We start from the raw sequence: 17069 nt of genomic DNA on the forward strand, positions 1-17069 counted from the left end.
TGGGTCCCTTTTCACCTTTCTCCTGGCCCTGCGAGGAGGCTCATTCTTCTGATCAGACAATACTCTTTAAGTAAGGCGAGCCTTGAAATGCAAGCAGAGCCTGTGTGTTGTTGTGGGGGGGGGATGGGGGGTGCCCTATAAATGCTTAGAAGAAGGGAAGAGTACCAACCCCGGGGCTGGGGGGAGGAGAGGAGGGGCAGGGCAGGTGTAGCCTTGTGGGATAATGCCTGGCTCTAAGAACTCACACATTCCATCCAGGTCTATGCTGGAAGCTCAAACTCTCCACCACGCGGAACCAAGGTTCCCTTTACAGATGGGGAAACCGAGGCTCGCTCAGGATCTGGCTCCCGCTCACAGACAAGCAAAGCAGGGCATCAGACTCTGAGCTGGCTCACTGAGGAGACTCTAACGGTCACCCCAGAGCAGGTCCAGGTCCAGGTGGGAGAATGAACCCCAGAGCCAGCACTCGGGCTGGGAGAAGGGTGGATTCAAGACGGCTCCACTGAACAACTCTTCTCGGGGTTTCCCCAAGGCAGCGAATGCCCTTTCCTCAAGCAGCCCCTCAGAGCTGACTACAGGGCTGTCCAAGCAGGAACTCCAGAGAGGCTCCCTGCACCGGAGTGGCTAGCTAAGCCTCGACCATGGGCAGCCCCCCAAGTCCATCCAGGAAGAACTCCTGGCCAAGCTCCTGCCCCGGGCAGTGTTTATTCTGGCTCCTAGGGCTTCGAACCTTGATGGATAATAAAGACATTTATGCAACACAATGTGGGCGGCTCTTCAAACCCAGCACCAGAGGTTCCAGGACCCTCTTGGCTCTTCCTGCCAAAAAACAAAAACAAAAAACAAAACAAAACAAAAAATGTCTGCTGAGGGTGGAGAGAGCAGCTGCCTCACATGGTGCTGGTACCCACCCAGTTCTCTCTTCAGAGCAAAAGACAAATACCTTGACAGAAAGAACAGGCTCTCGTGGCTACTCGCTAAGCAGATGTGGAAATGCAGGTGTGCCCTGGAGGCCCTGCGGAAGAGCTGCTGAGAGACTAGGCAGAAGCTGCCAGGAAGTTACTCATGTTGGCATAAAGCAAGTGCTTGCATGTGAAGCCCTACAGCCCAAAGTGTGTGGGGAGGGGGGGTGTCACAGGCTGTGAAAGCCATTTGCTCTGTGTGTGTCTGAGAGAGAGAGAGAGAGAGAGAGAGACAGAGACAGAGACAGAGACAGAGACAGAGACAGAGACAGAGAACAGATGGGTTTGTCAACCTCGTGTGTGGCATGACGGTGACTTGTAAAGTGAATAGTGATAAAAGCCCCTCTCCTTGCTGTGTGACTTAGGCCAAGTCCCCTGCTCTCTCTCTGGGCTCTGGAATCAACATGCCATTATCCTGACATGCTCTAGGTTGGACATCATGGCTCTGCAGGAATCGAGTTCTTTAGCTAAAACTCAGGATGTTCCACAGCAAAGGGTATGGCTCTGCCCAGGGTCAGTAAACCGAAGCCACGGGGCCAGCCAGGGCTTGGCACGGAGTAGAACCCTCCTACCTGCCAGCTCCTACTTGCGACCCTGCAGGCCCACTGTGGTGGTCCTCAGATGAGGTCATTTTTATCTTCTTGGTTTGGTAACGTCTGGGAACATCTGTGGCTGTCAAAACTGGGAGTGAGAACTGGGCACGGTGCTGTACACCTGCGATCCCAAGACTCAGGAAGCTGGGGCAGAAGGTTTACTATGAGGTCAAGGCCAGCCTGGGCTACAGAGAGCCTAAGAGCCTAAGGTTAGGTAGATCTGCCACCAGTATCCAAAACCATGGTCAGCACGCAGCATACAGCATGCAGGGCATCTTCCAAGATCAGCATCATCCAGCCCCAGTGTCAATCCTGGGCAGCCTGAAGCCTGAGGGGAAAGGACCCTTGATCCACCCTGGCCACGGGAAGAAGGGATGAGCCTTCGCTAACGGACTGTGAGCTACATGGCTGTAGAGTCATTCCTTCTGGGTCTCAAACTAATCATTTACAAAACAAGGCCAACGAGATTCTCACCCACTTGTGACAGTCAGCAGCGTGAAAGAGCCCGGTGACACATTTCAGGGGGGGCTTCAGGGCTGGGTTAGCAGACGTGGGAAGACCCACCTCAACTGTGGGTGGTTCACCTCATCGTTCCGGGAAGAGCAAAGAGGAGAAAAACGCATCAAGAACCAGATTGTCCCAGCTCCCTGACTGTGAGGGAGTGTGACCAGCTCAGACTGTGAGCCAAAAGGACACTTCCTTAAGTCCTTTTTGTCCCATATTGTCACAGCTTTGAGAGCTAAGATGCCACCTCAAAGGGCCACTGCAAGGTATATGGTCACCTCCTTATTAGGTCATGGTTGGCTGACACACCATGAGTCAAGATGTCCCCTTACTGGGTTAGATGACCTCAGCCTTTGGCTCATGGTAGCCCAGCCTCAGAGGCTGCCTGCAAGGTAACCTTGGAGAGACACTGGGCCAGCTGAAAGAATCAGGGCTGAGATGTCACACTCTGCGTCCTGTGTCCTATGTCCCACTGCCTCTCACTGTAGCCCCACATGAAGCAAGAGGACTCCTGCAGGATGCTGGTGGGGACCCTGGACAGCACCACCATCCACCAAGCTGTGCTAAGCATATCCCAAGGACAGTGAGTGACTGTCTCAAGTCCTGTAGTTAGCAACCAAGTCGGGATTTGAATTCAGAACACAGAGGGAAGGGAAAACCAGGCCCTGCAACCAATTTACTTAGCTCAACTTGTTCCCCATTTTCCCTCAACTACGGAAGGTCAGCAGGAAACACTGGATCAGTGTTTATAAAATAAATGGAAGTGGTGGAAGAGGAGGAGGAAGAAGAGAAGGAAGGGGAGGAGGGAGAAAGATGAGGAGGAAGAGGAAGAGGAAGAGGAGGAGGGAGAAAGATGAGGAGGAAGAGGTAGAGGAAGAGGAGGAAGAAGAAGAAGAAGAAACTTCAGAAACTGTGTCTTTTTTTTTTTTCTTTCTTTCTATATTGTGGGGGATCCGGAAGATTCCCTCAGTTAGCCCAGGTTAGCTCAAATTCATTATAGCCAAGAATGACCCTGAACTCCTGACCCTTCAGCTTCCTCTCTCTCCCATATAAGTACTGGGATCACGGGTGTGTGATACCGCACTCAAGTCTGTACAGTATTGGGGATCAAACTTAGGTCTTGGGGCTCATCCAGGCAAGCACTCACACCACTGAGCCATACCCCAGCACAGCCTTCACCACCTTCAGTCCTTTGTAAACATCTGTGGCCGGGTCTTCCTTTCCTGGGGCAGGGCAGTGGGACAGAGGAGTCCTTGCCTGGAGAGAAGCCACTGTGTGTGGAGTTCACGGTGCCTTCACAGTGAGGTAGGATCTAAACAGGAAGCTGAGCACTTTGGATTCAGCTGGATAAAAGCAATGCACTCCAGCCCACACGGGAGGTTAACCGCTAACACCTAAAGGGGTGGCTGGCTCAGAGCCTCTGCGATCCTGAATGCAGGCTGCGAACACAGCCTCCTTCATAGACAAGAACCCCAAGAGATAAGAAAGTCATACACTAAAACGGACCCTGGGTAGGTCCCTCTACTATTCCCGAGGGTCTCAGTGAGAAGTATGCATCTGTCACCTAGTGCTGTGTAACAAATAGCCTCAACAACGGTTCGCTCGCATGCTGGTTTCCAGAGCTACCAATCAAGGATGGCATTTGACAAATGGCTACCTCAGGGTCTCTCACGAGGCTGGAGGCCAGGTGTTGGCCAACCCCAAGTCTCACCTGCAGCCTAGGGACTTGTTTTCAGGTAAACACTCCTCCCAGCCATGAAGAGCCAGTTCCCCAGTGACTGGTGACATGAGGCTTCCAATCCCTGCCCCATGGGCCTCTCTACAAGGCTGCTCTGGGATCCTCTGGGTATGGCAGCCATTTGTACAAACTAACTGCTCCAAGACAGAGGAGGAGGAGGAGAGGGAGCCCTGGCATCTCCAGAAGAGCTCACCTCAGCCTCCACACAGGGGTTACAGAACACCAGTAAATGCCAGCATAGGTGCCTGCCAGTGTCTGGCTGCGCCAGCCATGGCAGCGCCAGCCATGACAGAAAGGTTCTGGAAGCCCTACTACGTGCAGGACACTGTGCCGTGCATCCCTCGTGCACAACCACATGTAAGTCATCTCTACTACAGCTTCAGAGTGGGGAAACTGAGGCACAGAGAAAACACAAAATGTACCCACCTCCTCAGAGGGAGACTGAACCAGGATTCAACTCCCAGCCCCCAAGTCCCCACCCCAGAGGCTGCTGGGAACGTCCTAGGAGCCAGGGACTGAATGGTGTGTTACCTGAGGAGGACCTCTGAGGGCCTGTCACAACTCACACTTTCAGACTGTCATGGCGGGAGGGTCGGAGACCCAAAGTGGCTCACGCCTCACATGCAGGGAACAGACAGCGCAAGTCATGTCACCTTCAAGTGCCTCCCCGAAGGGACACAGCTCTTCCCAAATCTCCCCAAAACGGCGCCACCGCCTGGACACCAAGGGCTCAGACACATGAGTCCAGGCTCAAGCCCTACCAGCACCACTGCTAAAAATCAGATTAGAAACTTACAATTGAGTTAATGTTACTAGAGAAGGTGATGGCTTACTCTTGTTCTTGACCAGATCAACAATGTTGCTGAGGCTTTACCCAACGAGAGCCCTAATGAGAGGTCTGCACTGCCACACCAGAACTGTTCAGTGCTGGGGAATAAACTGGTGACTTTGTACACAGTAGGCCAGCATTCCACCAACTGCTGAAATCCTAGCCTTTGTTTTTTGGCTTTCTGAAGCTGAGTATTACGTAGCCCAGGTTAGCCCTGAACTCCCCATGTAGCCAAGGTTAACCCTGAACTCCTGGATCCATCTCCTTAGTAAGTAGGATTAAAAGAGTGAGAAGCCATGGCTGGAAATCAGTCATCTTGTGATTATTTACGTCTATGTGTTTACGGTGAAAACACCACAGACCAGCCAGCAGCTTGGCTGTGGCTTGAGGACTTGTGTCTGAGGACACCACAGTGTCTACACCGCAGGAATGAGCAGCGCTTCAGACCCAGGCCCGCATAGCACTGAGGTAACCTGGCGCGAGCCAGCCAGTCCCACGGCTTCCTCACAGTGTCCCAACACAAGGCTCCCGGCGGCGACGCGAACATTCCAGGTTTCCTGTCTGACATAACTAGTTTCCTGTGGAGGAAGCAACAGGCCTTTGTCTGTACAAAGTATCTCATCTGTGGAGCTGCTGCAGGGGAGAAGAAGCGAGAGCCCAGGGGCCTCGGACAAAGGCCAGAGCAGCCGCAGAGGGAGGCTTCGTCCCACAGAAGCCAAGTGTCCAGACAGAGAGCGGAGACTGGAACTCACGAACACAGCAGGGCACCATGGACCAGGGGCCTGACAGTGCTCCACAGAGCTGCTCCGCCCGCCCGTCCATTTCTCTGAGGAGAGGAGAGAGAGGCTGGAGGTTTGCTTGGGAGAGGAAGAGAGAGGGGAAGGAAGCAGCTAAGATGCCAAGTGGATTGCAACCTTGGGAGAGCGTGTGAGCCGTGTCAGCCTTGTTTTGTTTTGGTTTTTTTCCCCCCATGTTCCTGTATTTTCCACATGGAAAATGAACACGCCCTGCTTTGGGGGTAGGGGGATCAGCAGGAGCCCAGTGGCTCCCTGGGGAGCAGCCAAGTCCTTTGTCCCTACCCTGCCTCTGCCTGTAACTCCAGAGGCACCTGCTCTGCGACCCAGCCTTGGGCCCCTCTGGGAACCATAAAGGGACCATTGTTCTCTATGAAGTGACATCATTCTGCCGCCAGGATGGTGAAAAGAGACCTGAGCTTGGGAGGGGCCTCACCAGAAGAAAACTGTCCTGCCCACCCCGCACGCACGGACAAGTGACATCATGCTAGGCCTGGGGTGTAGCTGGAAGCCTGGATACCTGGCAGGGGATGGGGGTCAGGGGGTGGGGGACTCTGGGAGAGGGAGGAGGGACCACGTGGCCGAACTGAGACCTCTCTTCAGGGCCAGCATCCAGGAGAAATGCAGAAACAGAGCCCAGCACATAGTAGGTGCTTGGGAGATGTGGTGCATCTGTACCTGGTACACAGAAGACACATAGTAGGTGCTTAGGGTATGTGATGCATCTGTACCTGGTATACAGAAGGCACACAGTAGGTACTTAGGAGATGCGATGTATCTGTACCTGGTACACAGTGGGAGTAGGCGCATAGTAGATGCTTAGGAGATGCAATGGATCTGTATCTGGTACACAAAAGATACAACCACCATGTTGGGAACACAGTAGGTGCTCAATAAATAAATAATTCTGTCCTCACCCAGCATTCTAAACAGGCCCACAATGATGACAGCACTTTTTGGTCCCAAACTCAATGCTCTTACCAGTGTTCCCAGCCCTGCGTGGCCAGGCCCTGTCACTCTGACTACCCTGTCCCACTCACTGAGCCAGCCACCCTGGCTTTGTGCTCTTCTTGCACACCAGCCTTTCAATGCTCTTGGCTCAGGCTTAGCACTCACCTTGTGACTTCCTCAACTGCTCCTGCTGCCCCTGAGCGCTGACAGCCCCGTCACTTGTGGCCTGCTTGCTTCCTATGCCTGGTTCTGGTAGCCCTGAGCCACAGAGACCACTCGGGTGACAGGGATGGCCGAGAACAGGATATGCTCTCTCCCCATTGCCTGACTCGCCCAGGACAGGACGCCAGACTTCCCGTGTCCTAAGGCCCAGTCACTCATTCTCCCTGGGCCTCAGTTTACCCCAGGGCAGAGGCGAGGACTAGGAGTGGAAGGGAAGCAGAGCCAGACCACAGGGCGAGAAGTCACAGCTTCCTGAGCCAGGTGAGGCAGGGGGATGACCTTGCCCTAGATCTGCTGGGCGGACGGACCATAGTGGACAGGGAAGGGCCTTGTGGGCTAGCAGGACAGTGGCCCTGGGGACACATGTGCATCCGTTCTATTGGAGCCTGCGTCCACCTAGAGCTGACAGAGTGTGCACATGAGGCACAGATGCTGTGCCAGCCTCCATATGGATCTGAGCATCTCAGGTACCCATGAGGGGTCCAGAACACATCCTCAGCTAGGAAGTAATGGTGTTTACAGCAGGGATTCTTAAAACAGGAGGTGGGCTCCAATCACCTACCAGACAAGTCACAGGGAGCCCAGTTCACAGATGGGAATGGTAAGGCAGGAAGGGCTGATAGGACTTGGCTAAGGCCACTCAGCCAGCCTCCCTCCACCACACACACACACACACACACACACACACACTCACTCACTCATACAGACACATACACTTTCTCACACATGTACACAGAAAGACATATATATATATATATATATATATACATATATACATAGACACACACGCACATACTCACACACATACACACACAGACACTTTCACATACACAGAGATACACATACACATGAACACACACTCAAGATGCTCACATAGACATACACAGATACACACTCAGACACACACATAGACACACACATAGACACACATATGCACACAATGATACAAACACATGCACACTTACATACACACCGAGACACCTACACATATACATACACACACATACACACACAGAGATACAAACATAAACACACTCGCAGGCACATACATACACACACTCATACAGACACACACACTTCTCCCTCTTCCTCACTCCCAGGCCTCCTGAGCCAGACACTTCCGTGTACTTCTCTGCCCCCATGTCCCCATTCTGTTCCTCCCACCCCAGGTCTCTAGGTCTCTAACCCCCGGCCTTTCTCTGCACTGGACCCTTCCTGCCTCCCGGGGCCTGGACTAAGCGCCGGTTTATTTTCCTTCTTTCTTATCTGGGACAGCTAGAGGCCGAGTCAGCCAATGGCTTCAAGGCTGACTTGAGATCTTTCCAGCCAGGCCGCCACAGATCCTCCCCTAGACACAGCCCGGGGCCCCTTTCTGGATGAGGGGGAAGACTGCCTGCAGCCCCGCCCCTCCCTTCCCCCTCCACCCCGACTGCTTTAGGAAGCTCCCACCCGAAAGACAAACATTTAAGTTCAGAGTGAAAGGGGGTGTGTGCCGATTCCCCACTTCATTGAGAAGCTCTGAAAGCACATCTTGGGAGAGAGGGCTTGGCTGTCACGCACAGGAGCCATACAGAGCCACCCAGGTGTTACACACCCACCGCTTGGTGGTGCTCCTTGTCCACCAATCATCCCATTCCACAGAGGGGAAAGTGAAGGCACAGAGAGGACAGAGGCCGCTGGTCCACCCAAAGTAACACAGCTGGGAAGAAGGAGGCTGGCATCCAACCTCACACAGGAGGCTCTGCAGCACAATGCCAGTCCTCCCACCGCACACAATAGGACATCTTGGTACCTGACAGACTTACTTACAAGTGTTTACCTACTATGTGCCAGCAGGGTGCTGACAGCATCTCAGAACATGCGCATGGTGCCCTTGCTGGACAGAGGAGGGCACAGACTTAAGAATGGGTTGAGCCGATGCCAGCTCTGCCGGCCGCAGAGCAGAGGCCACGCGGGAGTGGGAAGGCCTGGAAACCCACACTAATTCTGGATGTGTTGATGCTCACCCACTCGCCACCTGGGGGGCTGGCCCATCACTGCGAGCACACTCCACACCCACAGAGGCACAGACTTAAGGCAGCATGCAAAGTCACACAGCTCGAGAAGGGCTAGGGCAGAGGGCAGGGGACAGAGCGAGTGTTCCTGGAGAGGTTCCTGGGGAACGGGGCAGGAGGAGGCAGAGAAGCTGACACAGTGAACGAGCTCTTCCTCCGAAGAATGGGCGAGCACTCAAGTACAGACTCCCGCACAAGGAGTCACCCCTGACCAGACTCACAGCGTGGCTTCTGGCCTGGGTGAGCCCCTGCCTAGTGGCTCAGTGACTGTGCCCTGCTGAGTCCCCTCATCTCTGCGGACAGCTGTGATCCCCTGTCCAACACTGTCTCATAACCACACTGGCTCTGGGGACAAAAAGGGATGACTGAACCTATGCCTGGCCTCGAACGCCCCTGAGAACTGGGACAACTCAGCCCGGGGCAGAGGCCAGCTACCTGAAGACACCGGGCACTGCTGCTAAACTCCGTTCTGGTTGGTGACGTGAGTGTCCCCAAAGTCATTAGAGGTCCCAGAAACCATCTGCCAAGAGTTGGGCAGGAAAGTGTTCTTCCTGCTTCTCTCTCCCAGCCAGACTTCCCGCACCTTGCTGCGCATGCCCACGAGGCCACCAGTTCTGTTTCCAGACCCGCCTGATATCACTCGCCCAAATTACGCTCACTGGCTACGATTACCCTGGTCTCACAGCATAGAACCTGACCATGGCCGGGCTCCTCGTACAAGCCTGAGCTCCCAGGCTCCCAGGCTGGTGGGACATGCGACCACCTGCCACCCGGTCCCCTAGGGCGCCTCCCCTCGGAAGTCACTCAGTGTCTCACTTTTGAACAGTGGCAACCAGGCAACTGCCTTAAATCAGCACACAGGCGACAAGACCACTTGGTCACCCTGGGAGGGCAAGAGGAGATGGAGCAGGTGTCAAGTAAGCTTCCCTAAAAATAGAGATGCTGGCATGCTGTGGGAGCAGCATTGCCCCCCCTCCAGCCTTGCTCACAGACAAGGAGCCCAGAGTCCATTCCCCACTAGCTTCAAGGAGGGGATGTTGCACCTGCAGAGCAGCCAACCCAGCCTACCTCCCCCTCAGTATCCCAAGGCCATGGTTCCTGACAGGAAAAGTCCTCCCCTGAGGCTTCTAGGAGGCGGGGGGGGGGGGGGGGGCTCCCAGGAGTCCGAGGGAAGGGACCTTCCCAGGGTTACCCTGCTATTTTAAACCACACACATCCATCCCCAAGCTTACAAGATCAGGGGCCTCGGAGTCGGGCTGTCTCTTCCTGAGAGAGGAGAATCTCTGTTGACTGCGTGCGGAGAAGCGGCGGAAGGACTCGCGGCTCCGCGAGGCCAGGTGTCTGAAGGAGGAGGTGCGCTTGAACGGGGTGCGAGCGGCGGACTCCCCGCTCCGCTCTGTGCCCACCGTGGCCGTCACCAAGTGCAGAGCCTCCTGGAAGGACCGCCTCACCGTGCCAACCCACTGAGTCATGTGTGTCTGGGCCACCGAAAGCTTGTCGCCCAGGTAATCCATAGGGCCAGCCTGGAGGAGGGGGCAGGCGGAGGCAGTTAGGGGGCCGGCACTGCCAGGGTCCTGGTCCTTCTGTCGGTGACCGTCCTTGGGGAGAAGTTCTGGGCTCTGATGGGAAGCCCGGCAGAGAACATCAGCGCAAGTAAAGTAAACATCGCCCGACAGGCATCCGTGCGGGTCACGAAACAGGGACGGGACGGGTCAGCAGGTGGTCACCAGCAGGAGCCTCGAGTCAACCAACCAGGTCGTCCAGTTCTAGTCCCTGGGGCCAACTCTGATGAAGTCAAGGGGCAGGTGGCTGTTTAGAGCTGGGCGAGGGGGCTGGCACCCCCGAACTCACTTCGTCCATGCAGGGAGAACTCCCATGCACACCTGGGAGCCACCGCCCACCGCCGCCGGTCCGCTCTCTCTCCAGGCTCTTCTCTCTCCGGAACTAGGCAAATCTCCAGCCCTCAGGCTGGAGACTCCAGACCCGAAGCCGACTGAACCTGCCGCCCAGCAGGCAGCGCGCTCACTTCCGGAGAGGCAGCCACCCAGCCCGGGTCCCCTGGCCCGGCAGCCCGGAATGACATCAGCCCCCTGTCTTGGCGAGGGGCGCGCAGCCCAGGAATGCAGGAGGGGCCTCGGGAGGTGGCCGCCCAGGGAGCTGGCGTCAGCCCCAGTTTTTTTTTTTTTTTTTTTTTTCTCCCCCTAAGTCTCAACTCGTTCGCTCGCTGTCCCTCGGGGACTTTATGTGCCAGACTGCTTACCCACCCCAGGCAGCACCGTGCAGGAACGCGGGTGAGTGCAAACCAGAGTGCGCGCGTGTGGGGGCATGTGCGTGGGAGGCGCGGCTGCCCTGGGGAGGTGGAGGGGTGGCTGCTGCTCGAGCCTCCAGGGCTTCAGGTGGAGTCTGAGGACCTGTGGCTGGCTGTCAGTCTGTCTCCCTCTCCCGGCAGCGGCAGCGCCCTTCGGCTTCCATCTCCTTGCGGAGCTGGAGCTAAGCCTCCCCCACCAAGCTCCTTCCGCCTCTTATCCGCTCGGCAGTCCCTGCTGCCTCTCCTGGAGGATGGAGGGCACAGGTGACATGCCCTGAGCTTCCCTCACGGGTGGGTCTGGAGCTGAGGGGCTGCCTGCATTTTGGTACAGACAGGGTTGCCATGGCAACTTGGGGGCACTGCATCTGCCCCCTTCCCTAGGCTGGGCACAAGAAGCCATAAGGATGATTCATATGTACGGGTTTCACATGAGCTCACTGTGTTTAACCCTTAAGGGCTGGAGCTTGTGGGGGCTGGGGTGATAAGAGAGAAGAGGGTGCGCGCTGGACAGGGAGTGGCATCAGCGCAGTGGGATTCTGGACCTCCCAGCCAGGCTCTATTCCCCATCTCTGTTCCTTCCCCAGGTGAAGAAAAAAGGCCAGCTCTGAGAGGTGGATTCACATGTCCAAGGTCACACAGCAAGAGCTCGATCAAGGTGCTCTTGGAAATGGCCCCCTTCCCCATGGTTGCGAACACTTCTGACACTCCCCACCCCACCCCCGCACCTCGTCCACTGCCAGGCCTCGGGAAAAAAAAAAATATATTGACTTTTCAAAATGCCAGGCCAAATCCAAGGTTGAAATCCACATCTGCCCAACCGCCTGGTAGGATCTCTGCACCGCCCCCTCACCTCTCTGTCCTGAGTCAATATTTGCTCTCTAGACACCAGACTTGCCAAAGTAAGTTTATCTTGAAGGCCCACCCTGTGACAGACAATGTGTAGGCTACCTACCCCCCACCTCTTCCTCCTCATTCCAAGCCCCCTGCCCCTCCCCCTCCCGTGGTCCCGGCTTCTCTCGTTCCCTTAGCAGTGAGAGTGAGCGACTCCTCTGGCCCGGGCTCATGGCCCTGTGCTGTGGAGGGTCAGGGGGATGCAACACAGCCTCTGACGGGTGCCGCCTGAGCCCGATGAACGCTCAAAGGATCCCATTTGCTAAAAAGGGAGACCGGGGCCCAGAGAGCTGAGGCTGTGTGTGGTGGGCTGCCTCCCAGAGGTCCCCAGGGATCCCAGTATCCCTCCCACAATGCATCAGGGTTGGTCCCCCAGCTCCAGAGTGAGCATGACTCCAGGGCATGTAAGGGGCAGCCGCATTGGATGCTCTGGAGGAGAAGCCCACAGGGAAGAGGCTAGAGTTCCAGCTAGAACCCAGGACCACGGCTGGCTCCTGGACTTAGGCAGGTACCTGCCCCCCGCCCCCGCCCCCGCCCCCGCCCCCCGGCAGACCCAGAGGACAGGAACCAGGGCCAGCTTTAGAGTCGCCAGGAGACAAAAGCTCACCCAGCCAAGCTGCCCTTGGTCTCCTGATCATAATATGTGCAAAGGTCCTGAGGCTCACCAGGTTCACAGGGAATGGTGGGAAGGGAGACATGTTGGCTTACAATAGAAGGAGGGCCCCAGACTGAGGTCAGACTGTGTGCCCAGCAGGTGAGATGTCACCCCCCAGCCTGCACCTCTGCATGCAGATGAGGAAACATGCCACCTGAGCCTGTTCCTCCCTAGTCTCCAAAGGCAGCCACGCCCGCCCACAGTCATGGGGGGGCAGGGTTTCTGGGTTCTACAAGGAATTCACAGCCAACCCCAGCCTCAGGCCACTTCAGAGACCTCCCAGGTAACCAGGGACAGACAGAAGACAGGAAAGGACAGATAGGCCTTTCTCCATCTGGCCCCAGAAAAGCCACCCCAGGAACCTTTTGAGAACCAGAGGGGGACCCAGGTGTGGCAGGCTACCTTGACACAGAGATGGGGATCATTCCATCCTTCAGAGGAGAGGGGGTCTGTGAGAGGCACGAGACACATCTAAAGTGATCGCAACTCCTGCCAAAAGGCTTCGGGAGGGGGGCAGCACCCGTAATATTTCTTAGAGAAGCCAAACACCCCATATGAAACCCCACCCTGTTGGGTCGGACAGACATGCTGAAGCTGGGGACTGGGTTGGGATGGACAGGTGCCATCAGCTTGGAAAACACCTCAGATGGGGCTGGAGAGATGGCTCAGTGGTTAAGAGCACTGTCTGCTTTTTCAGTGGTCCTGAGTTCAATTCCCAGACACCACATGGGGGCTCACAACCATCTGTGATGGGATCTGGCGCCCTCTTCAGGCCTGCAGGTGAACATGCAGGTAGAATGCTGTATACATAACAAATCAATCTTTATTTAAAAAAAAAATCTCAGACACACAGTTTTTTATGAAGAAGACAGCTGCCCCGGGCATCACTTCAAATGACTTGAAAGTACTTGACTGGGGCTGGAGAGATGGCTCAGGGGTTAAGAGCACTGACTGCTCTTCCAGAGGTCCCGAGTTCAAATCCCAGCAACCACACCGTGGCTCACAAGTATCTGTAATGGGATCTGATGCCCTCTTCTGGTGTTATCTGAACACCGCTATAGTGTACTCACACATTAAAACAAACAAACAAACAATAAAGTGCTTGATTGGGGCTGAAGAGATGACTCAGAGGTTAAGAGCACTGACTGCTCTTCCAGAGGTCCCAAGTTCAATTCCCGGCAACCACATGGTGGCTCATAACCATCTGTAATGAGATCTGATGTCCTCTTCTGGAGTGTCTGAAGACAGCTACAGTGTACTTACATATAATAAATAAATAAATCTTAAAAAAAAAAAAAAGAAGAAGAAAAATTTCTTGTGAGATTAAAAAAAAAGAAAAGAAAAGAAAGTGCTTGATTGTTGACACCACGGTTCACAACAGACACTACGTGTGAGACACACATGAGAATCCACCTCGGAAGGAAGAACACACAGGGCTGATGCTAAAAACACGGCCATCAGCTGGGCGTGGTGGTGCACACCTTTAATCCCAGCACTCGGGAGGCAGAGGCAGGAGGATTTCTGAGTTCGAGGCCAGCCTGGTCTACAAAGTGAGTTCCAGGACAGCCAGGGATACACAGAGAAACCCTGTCTCGAAAAACAAAACAAACAAACAAAAAAAGATTAAAAAAAAAAAACAAAAAACACGGCCGTCACAAAATGTCCGAGTGGGACACAAGAAGCCAGGTGCTCAGCCGTAAGGGGCTGACGGGCTGGGAAGAATGGGTGTCTGGATCCAGGATGGAGAACTCTATCACATGGACCCTGCCTACCCGGATCCAGGATGGAGAACTCTATCACATGGACCCTGCCTTTCCAGTATTGAGTCTGTATTCTTCACGGGATTTTATTTTGACTTCAAAAAAAAAAAAGTCCTCATTTAAAGTATTATTTACCCTGACCACTTGCTGTTTCCTTGTTTCCTGGTACTAAGTGACAGCCCCATGGGCTGTGCCTGGCTTCCTGACCTACACTGGACTGGCTAAACCAAGTCACAATCTGCAACTGGCTTTAACTAGCCACTGAGAGTAACTAAATCTCTGATTTCTCCCACAGATGAAACCCACCAAGTGTTTCCTGGTCATGGATGTGGCTGGTTGACCCCTTCCCGCCCCCACCTCTAGAGGGCGCACTTGTTTTTTTTTTTGCCCATGAGTTCACCTTGCCATCCCCAGAACACGATCTGGCTCAGGGCTATACAAAGGGTGACCATATATCTCAGTGACCAGCCAGCAAAGAACTCAGAACCCAGGTCCCCTGTCAGGGACATGCTGGGGTCAGAGCTTACCAGACACCTGTGTGTACCCCACTCTGTCCTTGCTCAAGTCTATGTCTCAGCCTCCTCGTTAGCCACCAGCACAGGAGTCCCCACTGTCTCGGCACACAGACACCAGCCCCAGTGCACTCTGCTCCTCCACCCCTGTCATCGCTGTCCCCCAAGCACCAGCTGTGGCCAAACATCAGGGCACCTTGTCCCACCCACACACCATTTATGATGTCACAGGCAGGATGATGATGTCACTGTAATGCAATACCGTGTGACATCACAGTGCTAAGCCATTATGTCATCAAATTACATCACGCACTACCACCTTACTGTTGCTGAACCATGTCTGTCACACACCTCATCTGCTCCTGCCAACAATGCAAGAAGCTCCCTCCCATCTTACAGATGGATAGTGCGAGGCAGGGAGAAGGGACTGACATGGCCAGTCCAGCGTCACACAGCTGTAAGCCATGGAGTGGACAGCATGGTGCAGGAAACGCTGTGGATCTCGGCTTTTGGCCTCCTTTGTAGAGACAAGAGCGGGAGAGAGCCGGGAGCCAGGTGCTGGCTGCCTGTTCTGGCTTCCAGTGTCACCACGTGCTCCAGGGAGTGGGGCTATAAAAAGCGTCACTCCTAAATCTGGGGCAGCACAGGCGTCCCCCCCAGAGGGCTGTTTCTGCAAATGCTATTCTCTCCAGGAAACTCTGGGGACGCCGCAGGCATCCTGAAAGCAAACTGTACCTCCCTTACATAAGGGATCTGCAGAACCGGGAGCCCGTGGGGGCCTGTGGGGACCGGGAAGGAACCGAGGATGCCGACCACAGTGTGACACGAGGCAGAGCGCCCACGGGTCTCACGAAGGGAAGAACTTGTCACTCATTCATTCAATCATTCATTCAACCAACGAATAGTTATTCCACATATATCTGAGCCGACACGGAACAGAGTTGTGGTCGTTCCCTGTGCAGCTCAGCCTGCCTCTCTCTATCTACATCGCTGAAGGAGAAAGCCCTTCCCTGCCCCCCACAAGCCACCTCAAGCCCATGTGCCACCATTCCTTCTCAGATGTGGATCAAGCATCCACCTTCAAGATTCCTTGGTCTAGTGAAAAAAAGGAAAGGCCGACAGATGCCTGGGACCCCCGAGAGCCGAGAGACAGAAACAGAGATGGCAAACCCAACGCAATGAGGAGATGGGTTATCCGGGAGGGGTTTGGACGGATGAATAGGAGTCCTTCAGGTACTGAAATGGAAAATGGCCAGAAGTGTGGCCATGTTTAGCCTTGACTCTGGGAGGTTGACACACTACATAGATCCCTTTCCAGAGCGAAGGCCACCTTCTCCCTTCCTCCTCGGCTTCCCTCTGGCCTCACAGCCCAGGGTGGTTTCCCACTCTGCCCAGGGGCTCTCTTCCCTCACTGTCCTGGGTCGTGAGAACAAGCTGAGAAGGTGGACTATTACTCTGCTGGTAAGAATGATGTCAAATAAAACCGTCACTCAAAGGTGTTCACGGCTGGGAGCGGCCCACACCTCTCACCTCATTTAACCCTTGGAACAACTGCGTGGGTGAGCACCGGTGAGCTCTGATGCAGTCACCATCATGACCCTGCAGGGCAGCGAGGTACGGAGGACACCAGGATCACACTCCTCACGGAGTGGGTGAGCGAGAGTTGGGATTTGATCTCAGGCTCCTCTGGCTCCAACACTTCCCTGCATCTTTCCCTGAAGCCAGAAGTCACACACACATCACACCCGACCCCAAGAAGGGTCAGAGCAGCCCCAAGTCCTTTTCATGGCTATGGAAAGCCCAGTCTCCTCTCCTCTGATGGAGCTCTGTGGCCCCAGGCCTGACGCTAGCTTGCGGTCTCCTCTGAGACCAGCTCACTTACGCCCAATAGCTGCTCACTCAAGCAAGGGTGTGAAAGGGTCATTGTGACTCTCTCAGGAGGGTCCCTCTGGTCCTTGTCAGTATGCTGGGACCCGGGGCCTTCAGAGTTATCCTTGGCTACACAGGGAGTCTGAGGGCCAGCCTGGGCTACCTGAGGCCCATTCACTTTAAAAGGGTTGAGCAGGGGGGTTAGGACAATGATTTCTCCGTGATTTCCTACAGTGTTGTCCCTCTCCCAGAAGGGGAAGGTAATCACTGTGCCAGGAATTCTCTATAAAAATTCTATTACTTTAAGGGGCTGGTGAGATGGCTCAGTGGGTAAGAGCACCCGACTGCTCTTCTGAAGGTCCGAAGGTCCGGAGTTCAAATCCCAGCAACCACATGGTGGCTCATAACCATCCATAACAAGATCTGA

The 17069-nt window shown here is 54.8% G+C and overlaps 1 protein-coding gene and 1 long non-coding RNA gene across 8 annotated transcripts in view; one reads left to right on the forward strand and one right to left on the reverse strand.

Annotated features, from left to right (window-relative positions):
- Positions 1-17069, reverse strand: part of Kiaa1671 (KIAA1671 ortholog) — a 130855-nt gene that overhangs the window by 37849 nt on the left and 75937 nt on the right. The window contains exon 1 of one of the 7 annotated variants that reach the window (XM_021187041.2): positions 9880-10328. The exons of the other annotated variants lie outside the window; for them this stretch is intronic. Coding sequence (XP_021042700.1) covers positions 9880-10161 — 282 coding nt within the window. The 5' untranslated portion in view covers positions 10162-10328. Of the gene's footprint in view, positions 1-9879; positions 10329-17069 lie in introns of those variants that run through there. 7 annotated transcript variants of the gene reach the window in all.
- Positions 9446-10413, forward strand: LOC115063079. Its single transcript, XR_003842955.1, has 3 exons — positions 9446-9564; positions 9875-10152; positions 10324-10413. It is a non-coding gene; the product is annotated as an uncharacterized LOC115063079 (long non-coding RNA).

Source organism: Mus pahari, chromosome 23, assembly GCF_900095145.1.
Source record: "Mus pahari chromosome 23, PAHARI_EIJ_v1.1, whole genome shotgun sequence".
NCBI classification, from domain to species: Eukaryota; Metazoa; Chordata; class Mammalia; order Rodentia; family Muridae; genus Mus; species Mus pahari.